Source organism: Pelodiscus sinensis, chromosome 1, assembly GCF_049634645.1.
Source record: "Pelodiscus sinensis isolate JC-2024 chromosome 1, ASM4963464v1, whole genome shotgun sequence".
NCBI lineage: Eukaryota > Metazoa > Chordata > Testudines > Trionychidae > Pelodiscus > Pelodiscus sinensis.
The window spans coordinates 106,144,643-106,167,434 of record NC_134711.1 but is presented as its reverse complement, the minus strand read 5'-3'; the positions used below and the strand labels follow the sequence as shown (position 1 = coordinate 106,167,434).

General features: G+C 42.0%; 2 protein-coding genes across 10 annotated transcripts in view; one reads left to right on the top strand and one right to left on the bottom strand.

Moving 5' to 3' along the window:
* Positions 1–4,513, top strand: part of ETFBKMT (electron transfer flavoprotein subunit beta lysine methyltransferase) — a 47,142-nt gene extending 42,629 nt beyond the window's left edge. For 5 of the 6 annotated variants that reach the window (XM_075940544.1, XM_075940553.1, XM_006114398.4 and 2 more), the window contains one exon: positions 535–3,102. In XM_075940544.1, coding sequence (XP_075796659.1) covers positions 535–878 — 344 coding nt within the window. In that variant the 3' untranslated portion in view covers positions 879–3,102. Of the gene's footprint in view, positions 1–534; positions 3,103–4,084 lie in introns of those variants that run through there. The other variant, XR_001367680.3, reaches the window with a different exon arrangement.
* Positions 4,514–4,654: 141 nt separating this feature from the next.
* Positions 4,655–22,792, bottom strand: part of AMN1 (antagonist of mitotic exit network 1 homolog) — a 60,110-nt gene continuing 41,972 nt past the window's right edge. For 3 of the 4 annotated variants that reach the window (XM_075940483.1, XM_075940501.1, XM_075940511.1), the window contains exons 4-7: positions 20,897–21,114; positions 13,293–13,349; positions 8,302–8,413; positions 4,655–4,954 (exon numbers count right to left, since the gene is read on the bottom strand). In XM_075940483.1, the coding sequence (XP_075796598.1) occupies positions 4,881–4,954; positions 8,302–8,413; positions 13,293–13,349; positions 20,897–21,114 (461 nt within the window). In that variant the 3' untranslated portion in view covers positions 4,655–4,880. The remainder of the gene's footprint in view (positions 4,955–8,301; positions 8,414–13,292; positions 13,350–20,896; positions 21,115–22,792) is intronic. The other variant, XM_075940491.1, reaches the window with a different exon arrangement.

The following is a 22,792-nucleotide window of genomic DNA, read 5'->3' as shown; positions in this document are numbered from 1 at the left end:
CATCTCTGGGGTAACTATGACTTCTGGGAAGTTACACCAAGAATGATTTGTCCATTTTCTACATTTAATAATTATTTTCTGATTATGTGGCTAACAGCTATTTTACATGTCTTATTTTTACTTGTTTTCGCCTAGACACCCTTTATAATTGATTTATTCTTATTACTTTGCTTAATATTCTTTGTTAACTAAGGAGGAAGTATTGTCTGGTGGCAAAGGCACTGAATTACAACTTGCATTAACTGGTTCAATTCTTGGCTCTGCTACTGTTTACCTGTGTGATCTTGAGTAACTTACTTCATCTGTGCTGTGCCTCAGTTCCAAATCGGTAAAATGGGGGTAATATCTTACAAAGATGGTGTGAGAATCAAATCCATCAGTGATTGGAAGTTTCTAAATTACTACCTTAATGAAGGCTAGTTAACACTGTTAAGTTCATTAAGGCTAATTAACATTAAGAGATTTTTCCAAAGAAAGAATTTGTGAAAATATTAGTATAGAGTTTTAAATAAATTCTCATGTGCTTGTTCTCAGTTGCAGGAATGGCCATGGTATTAAATTGTGAGCTGAACAATGTGAATCCCTTTCCTGTCCTAACCAAGAACATCATTGGTACAGAGCTGAACAAGTGGAACCTCATTGTTTTGGGGGATATGTTTTATGATGAACAACTTTCAAACAGTCTTCATCACTGGCTGAGGAAATGCATCAGGACTCATGGAACTAAAGTGCTAATTGGTGACCCTGGAAGGTCTCAGTTCATAGCCCACCCCATGCATAGTCAATTGCACAAAGTGGCAGAATATTCACTTCCGGAATCCACTAGGCAAGAAAACAATGGATTAACCTCAAGCACCGTCTGGAGTTACCAGCCCTGATCTGTTTCCCCAAAAACTGCTAAAACTGAAACTGAAAAAAGGAAGGCATTTAAAAAATAAATATTTCCTATTTTTATAAAGTATGAAAAGGGAACATTGGAAAATGGAGCAGATCCTCAACTGGCCCAACTGCTGCAATGCCACTGAAATCCATATAATTACATCCCTTCACTCCAGGTGAGGATCTGGCCCAGAGTTTGAGAGAAGCCTTACAGGCAAATTCCTCCCTCAGATGTGCAGGTTGTCTTCCCCCCCGCCCTGTGGAAGCCAATGTAAGTTAAGGGTATGTCTTCAAAGGCTGAACAGGATATCACTATATTCAATATCAAGATAAACAGGGAGAAGAGAAATTCAGTATCAGTGGGTCTCTGCTGACTGCTGCAGTTGATAAAAATCTAGTTTTCAGTGTCTAGTGAAAATAAGAGTGTTCAACTCTCTGGCTGCTTCACAAATTTACTTGGCCAAATTATGAGGCTGTTTTGTCCCAGGAAGTAAGTTTTATCCCCAGCAGCATGTGCCTGCAGCTCCTCTCAGAGATTTAAATCTCCTTCCTGTGTGTAATGCAGTTATACAATTTCATACCCAGGTGAATATAGCATTATTGCGAGCTTTCTGTCCCATGCAACTAGCATGTATTCATGAGAATAAGAATAGCTTAGTCCTGCTGATGTACATATTAATATGATCTCTACAGATTTTCAAACCCCTTTAACACAAGGGCTGTGTGCTTCATCAGCTGGCCCATATTAATTTTTTAAAAGAAGATGCTTGGGCCTGAGAGATACCAACTGAGTCAGAGTTAAAAGCTTTAGGAAACAGCAAGACACAGTTGCCTGGCTGGAGCCTGAGTAGTAAGAGGCTAAAGTCCCCTGGGGATTGTAGCCTAAGGTGAACTGAGGAAATAGGGCTTGTTGGAGGGTTGTTTAAGCTTGGTCAGTACGACTGCCTTGAAGGAGACTGTGGCCAGGGCAGTGAATCTCAAACAAATCAGGAGAAGACAGGCCTTGTTACACAGTGACACCTCTCTTTTGGATTGTGCTTAGGGTGAAAGTAGAAAAATGGGAGCACAATGACTTGGAAATGTTGGTAAATTGTGTTAACCATTTACATCTTTTAAAAGAGGAAGTGGCTTTAGACATGACATCACTACTACTTCTTCCTTGCATTAATCCCATTCCATGGAGTTTGGTTTGAGTCCTCTCCCTCTGCAATGCTCTGTTCAGTGCCATATCCAGTATCATACCACATGCTATCAAGTTTTCCTTTATGACAGTCCCCACTACTTCTTGACTCAGCCTCTGTCTTTTTCCTTCAGTCTTGATCAGTTGGACTCTCTCACCCGTGTAGTTGTCACGACTGCACGCTGTATGGCCAAACCTATTGAGCCTGAAACCCCCTTATTTTTTTTCATTCATGGTTATTACTTTGAGCGTGTTTCTAACATGGTTGTTCTTGCTTCCTTCACTCATCCATCTCACAATCCTGTTTTTTCTTAGTTGCCCAACACTCATTGCCAGGACAAGCCACTGTATTATAGATGTGCCTTTTAATTTTCCTGTATCTTGGCATGTTTTTGAGGAATTTTTTCCCAGCCTACTTTTCTAGATCAGGAAAAACTTAAAAAACAATCAGTCTAGCAGGACTCTAAGGACCAACAAAACATGTAGATCAGTGGTCACCAACCAATAGATTGGGATCTACTGGTAGCTCTTGGTGCCTCTGACAGATGATCCTGTCTGGTTTGGCCAGGAAGCTATCAAGCGCTAGCATTTCTGTTGCCCCTCTACCCACTGTCATGCTGCTCCTACCCTCTGCCCTGGGGCTGCTCCCTGGGGAACCTATGGTGCCTGATTTTTAAAGTTTAAAATAATGTTATAGTTAGCCAGTTGATCTGACCAGAAAATAAGTAAGCTTCCTTGGTTCAGAATCAGGCTATGTGACATTAGAAAAGGATAGATAAGAAGACAGAAAATATCATTTTGCTTCTGTATAAATCCATGTTATGCCTACATCTTGAATACTGCATGCAGATACAGTTGCCCCATCACAAGATATACCGGAATTGGAAAAAGCTCAGAAAAAGGCAACAAATTATTACAATTGATGCCTATAAAATCACGAGTTGTGTGGTGAAAATACACAAAGTGCTATTTATTCCTTCTTATAGCACAGGAACTAAGGATCACCAAATGAAATGACTGACCAAGTTTAAAGCAAACAAAAGGAAGTACCCTCATGCTGAGGGCAAAACACAGACTTAGCAACTTTTACTAAAAATAAGTGAAAGGGGTTATCAACATTCCAAACCACAGAACCAAAAGGGAATAGTACAGCTCTGTGAGTGACTCTAGTACCCTCCCTTACAGAAACTACTTGATTAACCAATTTACACCCTTCCTTGGGGACTTGATGTTAAAGACAAAGGACCAGTCTCATTCATAACATGCCAACTGAATGCTGATCCTAGTTCCTCATTGTTCAAGCCCAATGGCAAACAATAGAGGGAAAGGGCCCAAATTAGCTCATTCTCAAAACCTGTGTTATGTTGCCTGACCTGGTTTGTTGCTTACTTCCACATTGCTGTGGAGGGACAGAGAGGTCACTGAGTCGCTGCTTTTTTAGTAAGAATTTCTAGTTCCCCAACATTGAAAAGGGTGGCTGTTAGGCCAAAGGTCACATGCCTACTTAATCATTATGTTAACTTCCCTCAGCTAACCATATGTATGGGATATGGGCCTGTAAGTTCCTTGCGGTACAGACAAATAGAATAATTCAATAAGAAATACTAGGGTAAGTTTGTAGGGTTATGCATTTCAGAGATGATTGCTGGGAAAAAAAACCCGATTGCATTGAAAACTAAATCCTTTAAAATAGAGGGGCAGGATAAATAATTTTTTGAAAATTTGCTTAAATGTTTTAACATCTTTGTACACTTCCTAGCTGTTGAAAGCAATTCAGAATCATAGAAATATAGGGCTGGAAGGGAGGGACCTTGAGCGTTCATCAAGTCCAGCCCCTTAACCTGTGGCAGGACCAAATAAACCTACACCATCCCTGCTAGTATCTCTCCAATTTGTTTGTAAAAGCCTTCAATGATGGGGATCACACAACTTCTCTTGGAAGCTTTTCCAGAGATTAACTACCCTTATAGTTGGAAAAGTTGTGGTTTTCTTTCTAATATCTAACCTAAATTTGCCTTTCTGCAGATTAAGCCCAGTATATCTTGAACTGCCTTCAGTGGATATGGAGAACAACTGATGGTCCTCTTTATAAAAGCCCTTATCCTATTTGAAGAATGTTAACAGGTCACCCCTCAGTCTTCTTTTGTCCTACATTTTTTAATAAAGCTTAAAAATTAACTGTTATTGTGACAAACTGGTGGCTAAGCCAGAGCTCTGCCACTGTAGCCTGGCTAAAGAGGCTGAGGGGAAACAGCTGAGCAAGCCCAGGCCTGAAGGGCTATTAGAAGCAGCTGTGGGCCTCGCTGGGCGAGGGCTATATAAGGCAGAGGAGGGACACCAGGAGAAGGCAAAGAGCCAGGATGTGGCTGAGTGTGTGCCCAGGCAGATGGAGGAGCTGGCTGAATGGATTGTAAGCTTTGTACATAGAAGGTGGTGGGCACTGACAATAAAACCCCGGGGGACTGCACCACAAGCATCTCTGGCTGATTTGTGGACCAAAAGGTGTCCCAGACCCAGGGGCCTGAGTGAGGACTCTGCCATAGTTATGTTAGCAGGAGCTATGTTTTTCACCCAAAAAGATAATCAGACTTGTGATGTAAAGAAAGGCATTGCTTTAATTACAGGAAATATTAATTAACATGGCATGGACAGGCACACCTATGACACGAAAGGACTTGGATATTCACAAACCGCTCTTTTAGAAACAAAGAATGAAGGAATCTGGTATTACATACGACAGTGGTTACCAGAGAGAAGACTGTTGCCCAGAGATGGTTGATTTCTGAAAAACCTGTACCATCTGGGAGCTTTTATATAAAAATCAATAAACAGTCCATGTCACTTGTTTAATTTTGTTTGGTCCAACTAATTGCTCCAAGGCTTCTCGGGAACGATCTGCAACAAAGCACAAGAAAAACAAACATTATTAGTTGTTTATAATGTATACAGCTACTGGGCAAACAAATTATTTTTGTTATACAAGATACAAGGATAAATGATTTATTTATTTGTTTCATTTGTCATTAGTGCAAAATATCAATTTTTCTTTGCTCCATATTCTGGAAATGGACATATGGAAAAAAAATCATTTCAGATACTTTTATACCTGTAATAGTTTAAAATTGTGCTGTTTCTTTTTTTAAACCTGTAAATATTAAAGCACCATTAAGAAACCAGACACTAGATTACAAAGTACTTACGTTGACAAGGTAGGATTTTTGTTTCCTTTTATTATTTAATAAATACACTCAACTACCCCTCAACCTGTTGAGTATCAGTTGGCGTTCTGGGGGTGGGAGGAAGGGGGAATAAGCATCTGAGAAGCTATGAGTCTTGAGGTAGTTCGGAAGCGAAGAGGGTAGTTGCCTGCAGATCAAATCAAGAATAGCATTACATATGCACGGGGTGGCAGGGAAGAAGGTGTTATGGGAAGAATGAACCAAGGGACAGAACAGGTTAGCAGCTGTGGTGGGGCGAGGAAGGGGCAGAGTGATAGAAGAAAATTCTGGGTATGTAGTGAGGAGCAGAATTGGGAAGAGCTTTGAAAATGAAGACAAGAAGGTTTAAGCTTGATGCAGGGGGGGAAAAGGAACCACTGGAAGATTTCAGAAGGTGAAGGTGGCCATGTTGCAGTCAGAATGATGGGCAAAGATGATGATCTTAGCACCTTCTTAAGAAGCTTCTCTGGAGCACTAATAAAAAATAAGATTTTTTGCAGGCAATCTGCTTTTTTCTAAGTTTAAGTCATTCTAGGGCCAAGGCCAACATTGTGTCACTATTTAACAATTATATGGTGCTACCATGTTAGGGCTTCATTGTTCCAGGCACTGTACAATAGAGAAATGACCATCCCATGATAACCACCAGAGAGCCACATAACACTAAGAACAGAGCATCACATTCCAGTTTTTAAGTTACAAACTTGAAAAGAAAATGAAAGGCGCAACAAAACAATTGCAAATTGAATCCAACTGAACCACCTCAAGGGTAAATCCTCATTAAGGCCTGGATGAAAGAGAACACTTAAGCCAGTGTTTAACTGTAAAACACTTATTTAAGTTCTTTCCTGAATGAGGAGCTAAGAGACTTTTCATTGGATTCTCACGGAAAACTGCTTGGTCTATTTTTAGATAGACTCAGTTCACTTCAGCTGTGTCTACATTGGCACCCCTTTCTGGAAAAGGGATGCTAATGAGACACTTCGGAATTGCAAATTCCACGGGAGATTTAAATATCCCCCGTAGCATTCGCATGAACATGGCTGCCGCTTTTTTCCGGCTCGGGGTTTTGCCGGAGAAAAGCACCAGTGTAGACGGGATCTTGCGGAAAATAAGCCCTTTTCCGGAAGATCCCTTATTCCTACTTTCAAAGGCTTATTTTCCGCAAGATCCCGTCTAGACTGGCGCTTTTCTCTAGCAAAACCTTGAGCCGGGAAAAAGCGGCAGCCATGTTCATGCAAATGCCACGGGATATTTAAATCCCCCATGGAATTTGCAATTCCAAAGTGTCTCATTAGCATCCCTTTTCCGGAAAGAGGTGCCAATGTAGACACAGCCTTCCTGTTGCTGGAAAGACCAAATCCTCTTGCATCCAGCAGCATAGCCATAAAAGACACAGCGCAGAGCTTTCTCTCCCCAAACTCTCCACCGACCCCCAAGCTCTTTCCCTGCGCCCAGCTGCTTACCTTACCCTCCTGCTGCTCCCATATCAGCCTGAGCTCTTCCTACCCCTCAGCCAACACTGAGCTCTTGCCCAGAATGGGGGTCAAGCTGAAGAGCCTCATTTCCAGGGGCCAGACACCTGGGAGCCCCAGATCCCTTTCTCCTACGTCTCCATTTCCCCTAGTGCCAAAAGTCCAGATCCAACCCACCTACTCTTCTGGAGATTGTGGGTTCCTGGTGCTGTAGGGACAACAAAAGTGGTGGGGGCAGAATATAGGGAATGGAAAGCAGGAGAATGGGTCCACAGTGATACTCAGATTTGGTCTGGCCACCCATTCTCAGACATGACAGAAGTGTGGCTGGGCCAAATTTCCAACTCCAGCCAGGGAACAAGGGGAGGGACTGCCTGCCATGCAAATGCACCCCTGCTTCCACATGAGTTCTGAGTGAGTTTATAGCTTGCTAAGTAGTTACTTTTTTATTACTTTTACCAAATGCCAAGCCACCCTATTAATGCATAGTTAAAAACTGGCATTTTAATAGTCACAAAAAACGCTGGAAAGACAAAGTTATGGTTACCAAAGCAGCTGTAACTCGGTCTTCTTGAGCATACGCAGTATTTTATATTATAATACTAACAGCCCGAATTGCCTCTCACGCTAGCATAAATCCACTGCCTTCAGTTCCTTCAGGTGCAGCTGTGTGAAATTAGAATCCGGTTCTGTGCAATGTATTTATTTACCAGCTTCTACAGAGCCAACCATTGTGCATGGTGGGCAGTATAGAAACAGACAGATCACACATGAAAACTAAGAAGAAATGGGAGGTGGCATAGTCAGCTGGCTAGCAGACTTCATTGGAGAATCAGAAAACCTGTGGTCCTATTCCTTGACCTGCTTGGGGATCTAAGTCACTAGAAGGATATCAACTGCTATTGACACCAATATAGGCTCGATTCCATACAAGGACTAGAAACAGGGCAAAGACAATTCAAAGAGAAACCTATAAAACTTGAAAGTTGTGACCTTGTATTCCATATTCTGTATGAAAATATGCTTATGATATAGGTATGATATAACCGATACACTTTATGCAAAATGATTTATGCAAGATATAATTTACTGAATGTAATTATCCAATTTGTATATCATTTTTGTACCTGAAGTTAGGAATATTGACTTGTGTATTTGTATTTCATATACGCTGCTTTGGGTGATGTCCACTGCTAACAATTCGGGTACAGCAACAGAAAAGCCAGACAGGGCTGATGGCCTATCAGCAATGACAATGGACTGTGAAAAGACTTGGCCTTGTGGGAGCTCCATTCTATCACTGACTCATGGACACTATGCTACTACAGTCAGGTGACCCAGCACCTTGAAACTAACCTGATACTTACCTGTACCTTGAAATGCTGACCTGTACAACTGGGAGGTTGGAGAATCAAATAGAGGATTCCCGCCTTATGGGCATTCTATAAAAGGGAGGGAGAGGAAAATAACTGGGCCTTCAGTTTGCTTCTCCTCTGCCTCCGCACCCAAAATAAACTTTTAGGCTGACTGTCGGCTTGATTTGACTAACCTGTTATCAGTGGACATCCATGAAACAGCAGAATATATATCTCCGGACAGCAGGTAAGGACAGCTTCCACAGCTACATCTGTCAGAGTCACACAACGTTCCATGTGGATCTCCTGTTACGAGAACAAAAACCTGGTAACCACTTCCATAACTTTTAAAGCACAACTTTTATGTTGTCCATTTAATTTCACAGATCCACAGCGATGGTGATTATTATGTAAAACACACAACTCTGAAAAAGAAGTCCTTCTCTATGCACAAAGATTTTTTTCCCCTATTATATAAGTTCTTGGTACTTAGGTTTTCTTGGTACTTAAGTTAATACTTTGTAGGTAACTGTGACCTGACTGGATACTATGCTAAGGTTCTGTAGAAGTATATTGAGCAAGATTTTTTTATGAAAGCTTATACTGTTCTGAACGTGGTATTCATTATGAGATATGTACACAGACGGTGGGTATGTAGTTGTGCATATGTAAAACTGAGCTCATGATTTGTGCTGTAACATTGTGCTCCACTTCATAGTGAGGCAGTCAAGCAGGGTGGTGCTGCTTCCACAGCTACATGAGACTAGCTCGAAGCACCAGACATTGTACAACCAAGGAAAAGACAAGTGACAGGTTATTCAATGAAACCATTGAAAGAACTTGAAACTTACACTTAAAACATGATAGCCCAGCACTCCAATGTAGATACTACCTTACACAGATAGGACGGCTTCTCTCATCGGAACTGGTAATCCACCTCCCCAAGAGGTAGGAGCCAGGTCAATGGAAGAATTCTTCCACTGCTCTACCGCTGTCTAGGTAGGATAGGTCAATCTCAGGGTATGGATTTTTCACTATACCATATATAAATTCCTATGGTAGGCCAGGCCTTAAGGAGGACAGAGTTTTCCCCACTTTGAATATTTACAATCGTGGAAGGAAAACAAACTAACAACCAACCAAACATGCAAACCATTAAAAAGGGGAGGAATCTGAACAGAAGAATAACCAGAAATGGGAGGACAGCACATAGGCTGAAAGATGTCTGTGAAACACTGGAGCCCTTCCTACAAGTAGGAGGTAAACAGAAAACTGTTCAAAGGCAATAGGTGACTTGTACTAGGAAAGGGATTATTATCTAATTTAAAAGTGTAAAGCCCAAAGTTGCATGTTTATTTTCTTCTATTTGATGTGTGCTTCCCTTGCTATTTCACTTTTTAATCTATGATTTTTCTCTTAAAATACACTGTCTATTTTTATCTCAAAAGGTCTCTAGTGTGCCAATGGTAAGAAAAGACTGTGCCAAAGCAAGCTAGTGTCTGCAGGGCTGATTGCACACCTTTGCGGGTGACTAACAAGAGGAGAAAAAATCTGAGCATCTGATAGCGAAGAGCATGGGGTGGATGGAAGTCAGGAGGCTTGGGACTGACTATTTGGCTATTTGGATCCTCCTACAAGGGTTAAGGAGGCAAGTGAAAGGCAGTGTGAAACCTTTGTTTGTGGGCTGGCTTGTGGGGTTAGGGATCTGAGACATAGCAGCTCAGTATTAAGGCACCCCTGACCCAAGGTTACAGAGCAGGCTGCAATACAACCTCTTACTGGTCTGGGTGACCCCCCTGAAATGTCACAGTAATTAAATGAGGACACGTACAATTAGTATAAATTTATTCTCTGAATCCACTGATCAGTGAAGAACTGTGTCCAGATGTCCAAAGAAGTAACTGACAAAAATGTTTATCACACATCTTCTGTTATTTATGATAGAAATGTAGCCGTGTTAGTCTGATCTAGCTGAAACAGAAGACAGGACTATGTAGCACTTTAAAGAGTAACAAGATGGTTTATTAGGTGATGAGGAAGTGGGCCTGGCCCACGAAAGCTCATCAACCTAATAAACCATCTTGTTAGTCTTTAAAGTGCTACATAGTCCTGTTTTTTGTTATTAATGAAACACTGGTAGTTAGCAAAGGATGCCTATTACCAAAGTGTGTGCTGTGACTGACAGATGCTGGTGATAAGGTTCCCCTACCACCCAGATGTTTTCTAACTGGTGAGATAATGAATCATTGATTGGTTTCTAAGTCAATAAGAGTCATTTGTTTTCATGAATGGTTTTGATAAGAACGTATTGGTTACAGATGTCTTTTACAATTAAATAGAGACACCTAAGATAGAACTCACAGTTAACACAATCATGAGAAAAGAAGTTCAAAATTTTATATAGGGAAAGAGTTTTGAGACCATTGAATTGGGAGTGGATTGTGCTGCACTCACTCCTTCAGTTGTCAGATTAGTTCAGTAAAGTATATTATGATGCTGAGGCCAGCTTTGCTCAGAACTGTAGAGTGACAGGGCCACACCAAGCAGGAGGGGGTTAACCCAGCCCTAAAGGCTGAGAAAGCCCTACCCCCTTTATGTTACTGGGCATGCTCGAGCTGCATAGCTATAAAAGGGAGCAGCTCAGCTCAATTGCGGTTGGTGGCGGAAGGGAGAGAACACGCATTGCCAGCTCCTGGCAAACCGCAGTGACTACCCAAATACTGACATGCTACCTCACAGGCTGGAGGTCAGATGCTCCCAGTGAACTCACAGGTTCCAGAGCCAAGCAGGAGCAGAAAGATCCTGCTCAAAGAAGGGGAGACGAGGATCCATGAGGGAGCTGAGGTAACTGTAGCAGGAAGCAGCACAGGTAAGGCGATGGCTACATATTGAGTGAGCCACTGGCGGGGAGTCAGTGTGTTTTGGACGGAGCTTTTCCCTGTTGACTCAGTGGCTAGAGAAAGCCAGTAACAGGGCCCTAGGCTGGGGTCCAGTGGAATGGGAGGGGGGCTTGGACCCCGCCAGGGACTGTAAACTCCTCCCCTATCTCCTGTCCCTTGCGAGGGGACTGCATCAACCCATGAGTGGAGGTAAGTTTTTTACTTGGACTATTGAACTGCTCTGCTCTGAACAGGGCAAGTTATAGACTGTGGCCATTGGGCCACACTATCCCCCCACAAGTTGCGGTGAGTTATGGACTCTGATCATTGGGCCACCCTGCCCTGGGGACTAAGTGGGGGGGGGGAGGCACAGTTTATGGACTTGGAGTGGGAAGCAAAAGCGGAGAATTTATGAGCATGCCAGAAGTGAGAAAAGCACCGTCACTCTGCACTTGGTGGTGTCTCCTCTCCATCTGTATTACAGGTAGGCCCAGATGAAAACAGACAAATTCACAGATGGAAGTCAGGCGAATTCAGTTGTATCTTAGCAGACCATCAAACCAGGCTATTAAATGTCTGTGAATGTGTTTGGTGTTTAAATTTCATAAAATTAATGAGACTTTCTATACACTGGTTTCATATACCTTTTATCTCTTTAATTTTTTCCATTGTATATGATTTCTCTTCCCCCCGCTCCCCGATATCTAAATACTGCAAATATGAAAGAAGCTTGTGTAATGCACAGAGAGGACTCTTATCAGAAAGAACTTTTAAAAAATGAGAAGTCCTGTGGCACCTTAGAGACTAACAAAAATATACTGTATATGCCACAGGACTACTCTTTTTTTTTAAGCAGTTTTTAAAGTTACAGACTAACACTACTACCTCTCTGAGAAAGGTAATGTATTTCCACACTTGAAAGCAATTTGAGGGCATTCAGAGTTCAAAGACGTGTAAAGCATCCCTCTCTCAAAGCTATGTTAGATTGTTCAAAGAGAACACACATAAATCTGGAAACAAAGGAAAATCCTTCATCTTTGTACTGTTTGGATTCTAACAGGGTGGAATAATTGAAGACAGAGAGAACCAGAATTGCTCTGGTTAGCCCTAAAAGACTTCTGGGAAACTGGCAGGTTATTCCTTGTGTTGATGAAATTTAATTATAGAACATACCACCAGCCTGGGGTATCTGCTTTGTTTTTGACAGTTTGCCCTAAGGTAGGCACTGTGAGCCACTCAGGACTGCATGACCTACACATTCCTCTCTGTGTTCTACTATTCAATAATTTCTGATTAACTATATTCCAGTGAAGGGAGTTATTTTGGTGTATCTTTTATCATTAAAATTTAAACATGCATCATCAGGAAAGACTAACACTACCCCCAAAATCTGTTTGGGTCCTTCTTTTATGGCACAGTCTTCTCCAAACATAAGACTCATAAGGTGACGCACAAAGCTATTCTCCTTACCAAAGCAGGCTACCGGGACCCAGAGTTCTTTTGCCTTCAGCAGTCACAGGTGAGGCTGGGCCCAGTTCACCTTAAAGGGCCAGCTGCCCTATAACATGGCCTCTTATAGTTGTTAATTATAAAGAGGAAACTTGACTTAAATTCTGAATGCATTCATATGAATTCAAACAAGCCTCAACTCTTCCTGCTCTGCTGACCCTTGCATTGCCAAAGATGGCTATTACTACAGCTACATTGATGTGAAAAAGTCCACTAGTCTTTAAGAACAATTTTTGCTGTATGACTTTTTTTTTTATTCCACTTTGTGCTGTTCTATACTGAAAACTTACCCTGGCATACTACGCTTCTCAAGAGTACAAGTCCACAGCCCTGAGAGGTGAGCACTGCCAACCTAGCCCTCAGTGCACACAGTGCTAGGAGATTTCTTCCATCGACCTAGCTACTGCCTCTTGGGAAGGTAGGTTAACTACAGCAATGAGAGAACCCCTCTGAGGCAGTGGAGGAAGAGCCCAGAAGGATGGGACTGAGGAGGATGGGACATGGGATAGTGGGGAGAATGGAGAGATGCCATGGAAGAGAGAGGGAAGCAGGAGTGAGGTATGTGGTGTCTCCCCTGGTAGCGGCACCCCCAGCAGGGAAATGATCCCCTCCAATACTGCAATCTACACCTATGACATCACCTGGTAACTTGACTCATGCTCACAGTCGTACATGCAAATGTAAATATGTAACTTGATGCTATAAATAATTGTCCTCTGCAATTTTAAAAATGTATTGGCAAAAAATGTGTTCACTTTTAACATTGCTTTGTACTTAGAACAGGTTAGATGAATTACCTTTAAATTCTTTGAACACATTCCACTAACTAGTGCTATGACGCCATCATCTGTCACCTGGAAAAAAAATTTGTTATTGGCATATTGGATAAAAGAATGGCACTTATATATTTTTTTAGAAAGCCAAAAGAGAGGGTGTCATGAGGGTAATGCAGCTAATCTCACACCTCTATGAGATCCAGGATCTCCACATGAGTCCAGGATGGGGCCCAGGGGCTTCTGACATGGCTGCTGGTATGCCTGCAGCCATAGGTTGCTCGGAGGAAGTGCTGGGGTCTGCCTTGGCAGCAGGGAAGGCAGTGCAAGGTCCTGCTGTGTGGCAGGATGTGAGCAGGGCCTGTGTCTTGCCACAAGCCCTTTCCCTTCTGCCTGCAGCTTTAAAGCCTGCAGGGGAAGTGAAACTATAGAGTTTTGAGGGATATGGATAGAGTGGCCACTGGGGTAGCTGTGAGAAGCCCTGGAGGACAATTATTTCAAAATAAGCATTGTTGCGCTGTCCACACAAACCGTATTTTGAAATAGCAATTTTGAAATAAGTGTTATTTCTCGTGAAATGAGGGTTTATTCTTTCTAAATAAGAAGTCTGTTATTTCGAAATAATGTGCTTGCTGTGTGGACACTCACCTTGTTGTTTTGAAATAATGTGAGTTACTTTGAAATAAGTCTGTACTGTAGACATACCCATAGTTCTCACATGGAGTTATAGAAATACATATTTCTACTTAGTAGTTTAAAATTTTATTTAGACTATAACTTTTTAAATTTAATGTAGACTACTTGGTAGTCTAACCAATACAGGTGTCCTGTTGTAGCATTTGTGCTGCGTGATCCAGTTTACACGGCCACACTTGTGTTCTTTCTACACTCGTTTCTGTTAAGCAACTGTCAACTGTTGCACTGCCCTCCCAGTGCAGTTCTACCAGAGGCAGCAACAATGGGAGCACAAGCATATACAGAGCATTGACATTTTTAATACAAGGTTTTGAAAAATGCCATGCCTTGTCTGGATTAGCACTCCTTGTATTTCTGCCAATGACTGAGCAGTACTACAAGGTGACTCTTCTGAAAAAGTAGTGTAGGCAAGTTCTTGAAGTCTACTCTCTACTTAAAATTTTATTTCTAATAGTCTTGAACTAAACACAAAATGCAGAGCCAAATTCATTGCTACTATAAATAGGTACAATTTCACTGGCTTTTACAGCACAGGTAAATTTCACCCAGTATGGTTTTGAAACTGGCTCTTTAAAAATGGGGGAACAAGGTGGGTAAGGTTTCTCTCTCTCACCACCAGCAGTTGGTCTAATAAAGATCCACCTTATCTCCCTAATGCCATAGAACCGACATGGCAGCAACAACACAGCATACAGTACAACAATCTTTTTAAATGGATCAGACTACCTTCAGCTGCCTAAATCCACAAGTTCACTATGATTCTAAACAGTTTTAGAACTGATTAGAACATTTCTCTAATTAAGACTTTACCTTTAGATAAGCAGATGTTTACTATAAAGACAGTTTAAAGTAACTCAAGATCTTTAATGAAAATTTGAAATCTGTAAAATGTAATGCATTCAATAATGTATTCATGCAATACAGAAGAAAGACAGTCCACAAAACCATATCAGCTACACTTGACATCAGAATGTTTTATAACAATATGAACCACAAGAACCACAGAAATGAGCTTTGAGAGGTTTGTATATTTCATCATATATCAGTATTGAGATAAGGACGTGTTTAGAAAGCTGGTACATTTTGCTTTGTTGATTCCCAATTCACCTAATATTACCCACTTTCACTCAACTGACTACCCAAAAATACAGGGTCCTGTGTAGATTACTTCAGTTGGGAGGAGACTTTGGTGATGGAGCTGGGTAGTACTTTAATGCCATTGTGTTTATTTACATAAACTGTAGAAAGTCCTGTTTACCTAAACACAAGAAGAACCAATCATGCGATTACTTTCTTGCTCATGGCTCAACCTCATTATCATCCAGCATCCAACCCAAAGGCACTCTTCTATGCTTCTCGAAGGCTGCAAAGTGGATTTTTTTCCCACAATGTATCTGGAGCTTCCTCCTTTGTTTCTCTACCTCTCTCTGCTTATCCCTCACCCATAATCTGCTTATCCCTCACCCATAATCTTTCCACTCATATAGTACCTAGCAAAGTTCCTAGGCCTAACAATGCATGCATTGTTCAGTGGCCTGGAGCTGAACTGTTTCAGCTGTTTTAAAGGACGTGCAGTAGTAAAACCTACCAAGTGTAACCATGGGACGTCAATAGGTTTACCCCCAATTTGTAACATAGTGAATGTTTCCCATGGAATTATTCAATAATTTTACATTCTCTGTACATGAAATGAATTTGTTCTTTGCTTGTCTACAAATAACATTACCTGTTTTGCCATTTAAACAGTAAATCTAGCTCAGCTGACATTTAGCTGCTATTGTAGTATAAGGATTTTATTTTGGAGGATGTTTTGCTGAAGGAAACAGCACAGACCATAGAATGTCTATGTTAAAGCCTCAAGTCTGATATCATTTCTTTGAAACATTTATATGGCCCATAAATCATCAGGTAGAAAACTGTCATGCAATGAAACTAATAAAACATTAAGATAACAAAGACATACCAACACAAATCTAAAGCTAACTGAAACCAAACAATCTGACACATGCACAACACAGGTAATCCTCATGTGAGCCACCTCACCAGAAAAGAAAAACGTCCCATATAAAACTGGGCAAAACTGTGGTCTTTAGTTACAGGCCTGCATATGCTCTCTCACTCTACATGTGCCCACATAATGACTTGACCAATCTTACCAGCAATGTATATAACATGGTAGACTGCAAACACAAATATAAGGACTAAAAAAAATCTTTACTTTTTTGAGGGGACAACAAAGGAAAATAATTGTTTATAAAAAAACCCCATAATATAGTGTCCCTTAGTTCTTAAGAGTGATCTGCAAAGTATTTTTCTAATTGGGCTTATGCCTCTTGATTCTTTATGCTATTTACAGGTCACTTGAAATAATTTAGTTTTTAAAAATAGGAAGTTATTGTAGTAAGATGATGGCCTGTGTAGGAGAAAAATCAAATAACTCCAATTGTGTCTAAAGGGGGGACTGTGTAGGAAATCAAAACTCTCTAAAAGAAAACTGCTGTAAGGGTTAAAAAGTTTTCCAGGCCTCTCTCCCTGTAACAGAGAGAAATCAAATTAACTCTAATCAAGGCCCTTACAATGCCTATCTCAAGTTCATGGATACTCCTAGTCTGTCACAATTTGTCATGTAAACCCTTATCTTTGTCACAGTTTGCCTTGTAGACTTCTCCACTCAAGTTCTGATGTGGCTTTGTACTGTAAAACTTACTTCTAGCACTCCTGGTGTGAACAGAAACATCTCAGAGTACTTCTGCTGAGACTTTGATATGTTAAAGAAAAACAATCCACAACTGAACTGTCTAAGCATTCTGTATAAAGGATCCAAAAACCTGTAACTCAGGGCTGACTGCAATGGCTCTGCTGTCAGCCTGCATGCATGCATAATAAAGTTTTCCTTTCTAGGTTTCTCTCCTGCCTCACTGATTTGATTTGACCTCCGGCCTCGGACCCTTCTGGGGGCTCTGTACCCCAGGGGAACGAGATTTCCCACACACCTGAAACACAAACCCACGTATCACAGCCCTAGTGTGAGGCTTGATGCCTAGGCACAATAGTCAAAACTTTGCTAATATAAAGCAAAGCTAAGCTTTGAGCAAGAAGCAGGCTTTGCTAACAGAATCTGGCATGAACAGGGTTAATGGTGTAAAACACTAGATGGTACTAGGCACAGGCTGGAAGCGCATTCCAGAGGGGTCGGAACAGTACACTTTGTGAAGAAACATCTTGGTACCAATGCACTATTCACAAATAACAAACATACCTACCCAAGTTCAGGACAGGGTCTAAACTGACAGCATGATAGATGTGATCGAACCCCTGTGTACAAGGTAATGGGTGGTGTCTAGTAGGGATGTTAGGAAGTGTGTAATCCAGTAACTGTGTAGCTGACAAAAATGTTGTTGGTTACATGATTAACCACTGCAGCTCTGCACTGAAAGGAGCTTGGGAGCTAGTGTGCAGTCAGGCTGGCTCAGTCCTGGCTTGCACCCAGGCCTGGCAGCTACCCCCACTGTGGCTCTGCATTTGAAGTATTTTGAGACCCAGATACCCCTCTGCGGCTCTGCATTTAAAGTATTTTAGGCTACCCCTCTATCCTGAGCTGGGAAAAAATTTCAGATGTTTATTTACATTCCCCTCCTTCCCCCAGCAGTAGCTGTCCCCCTTCACAGATCTGAAGTAACTACTTCACTTCCTTCTTAGAGGCAGCCCCCAGAGCAGGCTCTGGTAGCCTATTGTTTCATTAATTAGGATGCAAACTGCACAAATCACTAACAAGTCCTTTACTAGAGCAACAACGTGACACTCTTAAGAGAATAACATAAAAAAATACACGAAGACTTTAAGTAAAATCCAAATAAACAAGCGTGTTAACCTGTTTGCACAAAAACCCCATCCATATAACACGACAGTCCCTATCTCTCTTGTACTCATAAGCCCTTGGAGACCACTGAAAATAAAAATAAAAGGAAGTAGCCAGTGGAGTGCATCACAAGTAGGGTATAACGATCCAGTTTACACTATCCTGCTAACCCCAAGTGCCCAATGAAGGTTGGGCAAATATCCTTTTTATCCATCTTTTCCATTCATTCCTCCCACAGCTAGTTCCATACCTGTGTAAGCTCTCATCTCCCAACCTGTATTAGTATTTCAGAGGACCATAAAGTAGTATTTGTACTGCTTACATAAGCTTTTTGAATCCATTCATTTCCCAATAATCTTGGTAAGTTTCTTGGTAAGTTAATGATGTGGCACAGACCAAAAATGTCAATTCAAATAAAGCATGTTTTTAGAGCACTGTGCAGATACAAAAATTGAGACACAGGTATCTGCATTGACATCTGCTGATGCAGATACCAGTTCCATCCAGCACTGTCTCTGCACTGCCACCTGCCCCACCGCACTGCTGCCTCTATCAGAGGCAGCAACGTGGGGGTGGAGAGTGTGGGAGGGGAGGCTGCTGAGAAGCAGCCTCTACCCATGGCAAGTTTAGGCTGTGGGAGAAGGACAGGAAATCAAGGGATTGAGACCTTTCTTCGTCCACAAACATGGGAGCTAACTCCCACTGTAGTTTGAGAAACTCTGCTCTCCGCTGTTCCTGCATGCAGTCCTGCTCTTATTTCTTCCTATCCCCATTTCTCTCCTAGAAGTCCATCCAATGCATTGCACCACCTCAACCATTCCTTCCCTGGCGTTCATGCAATCTTCTAGCTCTCCACTCTACTTAGAGATTTCCTTCTCCTTATGCAGCAGGCAACTACTCTCTTCTCCTTCATATCCTGTCTCTTAAAACATACTCCATCCACAAGCCTTTAAATGGAAAAAAAATCATCAAAGGAGCCATTTCAACTGGGAGGCCTGTCTAAATTAGACAGCTAACTCTGTGTCTGAGAGAGTGCCTTCCTCTACAGGTTGTGTGATTCAAGCAGCTTCTTCCTGCCCCCGTCCGCTCAAAAAAATCCCCCGAGCTCTACATGGAGCATGCAATGCCGAGATATTTTATTTTGAAGAAAAATAAATGGGATGATCTAGGAAAAAGGGATGATCTAGATCAGGGGTTGGCAACATCTGGCACGTGTGCCATATGTGGCATGCAAAATGACTATCAGTGGCAGGGGAGTGGAGAAAGCCCCGAGCGAGCGAGGAAAACGCCGGAGCCACAAATGGCTCTGTGCATGGTCACGTGCTCCCCCTCCCTCAGATGGAGGAACAAAGCAGTACACCAGCATGCTGCCTGCAGGCCTTTCCTGCTGCTCCATTGGCCAAAATCCGGCCAATGGAGCAGCGGGAAGCCATGCTTGGGACAGGGTGCCTGAGAGCAATGCAGGGGACAAAAGCAGACCCAGCCGCCATCTTGCTGGTGAAGGACCCTTTGCTGCCATGGCCGTGTCCCACTGCTCCATGCACGGCTCCTCCTCCGCCTTACACTGCCCACGTGCGCTGTGCACTTACACCCATCAGAGAGCCCCTGGGGGGTTGCTGGAGTCTGTAACCCAGGTGCCAGCAGGTTGGATCCTGCCCAGACCTGCCAGCCAGACTCCCTGCGCTCTTGGAGAGGTGCAGCTGCCATTCCACAGTTGGCCATTGGTCCGCTAATTTATTCCATGTGTGGAGCAGCTTCTGGCTGCCATGTGGGAGTGACTGTTACAATAAATAAATCCTGTTACAGACGCTGGAAAAAAAAAAAGTGCCGGCCAGACCTGCACCCCTGCTCCCTCCTTTGTGCTAGGACCCTGTCCACGCTGCTCCTGCCAGATACCTACCCACAGCCCACTCCTGCCCCCTCTCTCAGTCAGACACCCTACTCTCAGCCTGCTCCTGCACCCCACCTCCAACCCAGATCCAGCATCCAAGTGCAGGGAAACACGTGCAAGCTCCTTCTCCCCTTCCCACAGGAAAAGCCGGAGTGTAGCCCGGGCAAGTGGGGCATGTGCTGGAGAGAGCCCCTCCCCATCTCCCAGGAGAGCGGCCCAGCCCAGGGGAGGAGGGTTAAATCTTGGCACGCCACTTCGGAAAGGTTTCGAACCTGATCTAGATGATGCTTGGTCCTGCTGTGAGAGCAAAGAACTGGACCTGATTACCTCTCAAGGTTCCTTCTAGTTCTAGTACTCTATGATTCTTTGAAATCACGTAACAGGACCAAAATCCCTGCATAACCTAGGGCATAAATTGTAATGAAAGGTGTGCCAGGACTCAAGCTATTATTTTATTTTCATAGCTGATGCGGCAAGCCCAGAGGTGCCAAGTCTATGAAATGCCGTGCCTAGAGCACAGATTAAGCATTGGCTGGATCATATGATCAACAATTCATAAACCTAACAGATGACTCAGAGTACAATTAATAGTCTGGTAGCACTTTAAAGACTAAGTTTTTCCAGTTACAGATTAATTCGGCTACCCCTTTAAAACTTCAGATTACAATGTCACTCATACCTTTTGTTTTATACATTTTACTCTTTCTTTCAAGAGTGACTAAACCTTGAGAAGTAAAAAATCAATTCTGGTATGTATGACTTATGTTTTTAATGGTTCAGTGACTCACATATTCATCTTATTTCCCCACCCCCCCAGGCCAATTAGTCCTAGTCAGAAGAATTTAATTAACTGGTGTAAGATTATATTCCTATGGCACAGAGTAACAGGAACAGCACTATAAAAAAAACCCGATACCTGAAAAAAGGTATCTGTGCTCCAGACTACACGTCATTACTAGTCATTTGGATTTAGAGAAAATATTTTTATATCATCAAAAGACAGAACCCATTTGATACCATTTCATTGGGAAGCAGTGTCTGGAAATGTTTGTGCCTTTGGAGTTTTGAATCTTAAAACACTGCTAAAAACACAGCTAAATAAAAATGCAGTTAATGCAACTCATTTCTTCATTTTATTTATGTCACTGTCCTTTACATTTTTATTGTTGCTATTTTGGTTACCTGAGTAGATGAAAAATCCACACTATGTAGAAATCTGCAGTTCTGTCCAAGTGCATGAAGGGATGCATCAGTGATGCATGAGCAGCTGCCTAAGTTAACTATTTGTAGAAGATGACAATTCAGTGCAAGAGCAAGAACTCCATTGTCTGTCACATTGCAGCATCTTTTAAATGAGGCTTCCCGTAAATAAGGGCAGGACAAGGCCAGAGCAGTGACTCCTATTGAAGAAATAGAGCAAGTCATTCTTACATAAACCCTTCATCACCAAAAATATCTGATTTTATAATACTTCTTTATAAAAATGAAAAAATCAATTCAAAAGTCATACTCTCCCTGAGCTTTTTTTACGTAATATTTCTACAAATAACATTGGACATTTGAGAATATTTTTCTGAACTTTTCCAATTTATTTACTTTTCATACAATTCATTTATCTCTCTGCCTTGGTGTCTGTAGCTCAGTATACATTTGAAAAGTTGAACTGATTTTACAGATTTTTATCTGGCTAAATCTCTGCAAGCTCCCTACACTGACACAAATCAGATAATTCTGGGGTTAAATAATTTAGCTAAGGACATATCTACCTACAGAAGTTACACTGGTTTAGCAAATCAGTTTAGTTAGACCACTAAGTTAGACCATTGAACTCTTATATTGGTTTAAAACTGGTTATACTGATTTAAATGATTAGTAAATGAATCCACACTACCATAACGTCTTTTACTCTTTGTAGGTGACCCAAAGTTCCAGCACGCCTTGCATTTATAATTCTTTGTATTTAAGCTGAACCTAAATTGAACTTTAAATGATCTGGCCCATATGCCCAGAAAGAGACTATCATTATGGTAACTATTATGTGGCAATACACCTAGAGTAGGCATTCTGGGGGCAGAGTGTGGGCGGGGCAGGCTGGTAGTTTGGGAAGGCAATGCCTTTCCCCCACCAGCATACCAGCTGCCCACGTCAGTATCGCACAATGCCTACCCTGAAAACTGTGCTCAATGTTTTGTTTGATCTCTGCTGCCCTGCGGGTATTAGCCCCTCCCCTTGAGTGATCTGCTCCATTTGGGAACAAAGAACAAATCTCCTGTTCTGCCCTGCACAAGGAACACAGTGACAGGGAGACTGCTACTGTGGAAAGAGGGAGACAGACGCTATGCTACTTTGACATTTCTCAGCACAGAGAGCTCACAGAGCTCATGATGCCGCTCCTGACAACAAAAGAAGCTGTGGGAGAACCCTCAGGGCACATCTACACAGCAGGGCTAAAGTCAAATTAAGCTAAGCAACTTCAGCTACATCAATTGCGTAGCTGAAATTGAAATAGCTTAAATCAGATTTTGGCGCTGTCTATATAAGTGGAGAGTCTGAGAAGCATCACTATTCCTCCAACTTCCCTTACTTCTCGTGAAATGAAGGTTACCATGAGTTGGAGAAAGAAGTCCTCCAAATCAACATTATTTTGAAATAAAGGCTCGTAGTGTAGATGCACACTATGTTATTTTAGAATAACATCAGTTCTGGAATAATGCTGTGTAGACATACCTTGAGGGAATCCCAAGATGAGCAGGGATCTGCTCTGCTTTCTCACAATACTACGCTGTGGGATACATTTCCACAGTGCATTGCTCACAGTGCTGATGATGGTGAGCCCAAAATGGACATGATCTACTGACAGGGCACAAGTGTGAACATCCTCTGGCGATTTTTGTTTTGTCAACTTTTGGGTGTCAACATAAAAGTTGGTTGTACAGATATAGACATACCTTGAGATTTAAGAATATATACTTTGAAGTGAAACTGCTGGCACATTTCAATACAGTCCCAGCTTTCTTAGTGTTTGCAGTTATAACCTATTTGTAAGGTATATAAGGGGCATTGACAAACTTAAGATAA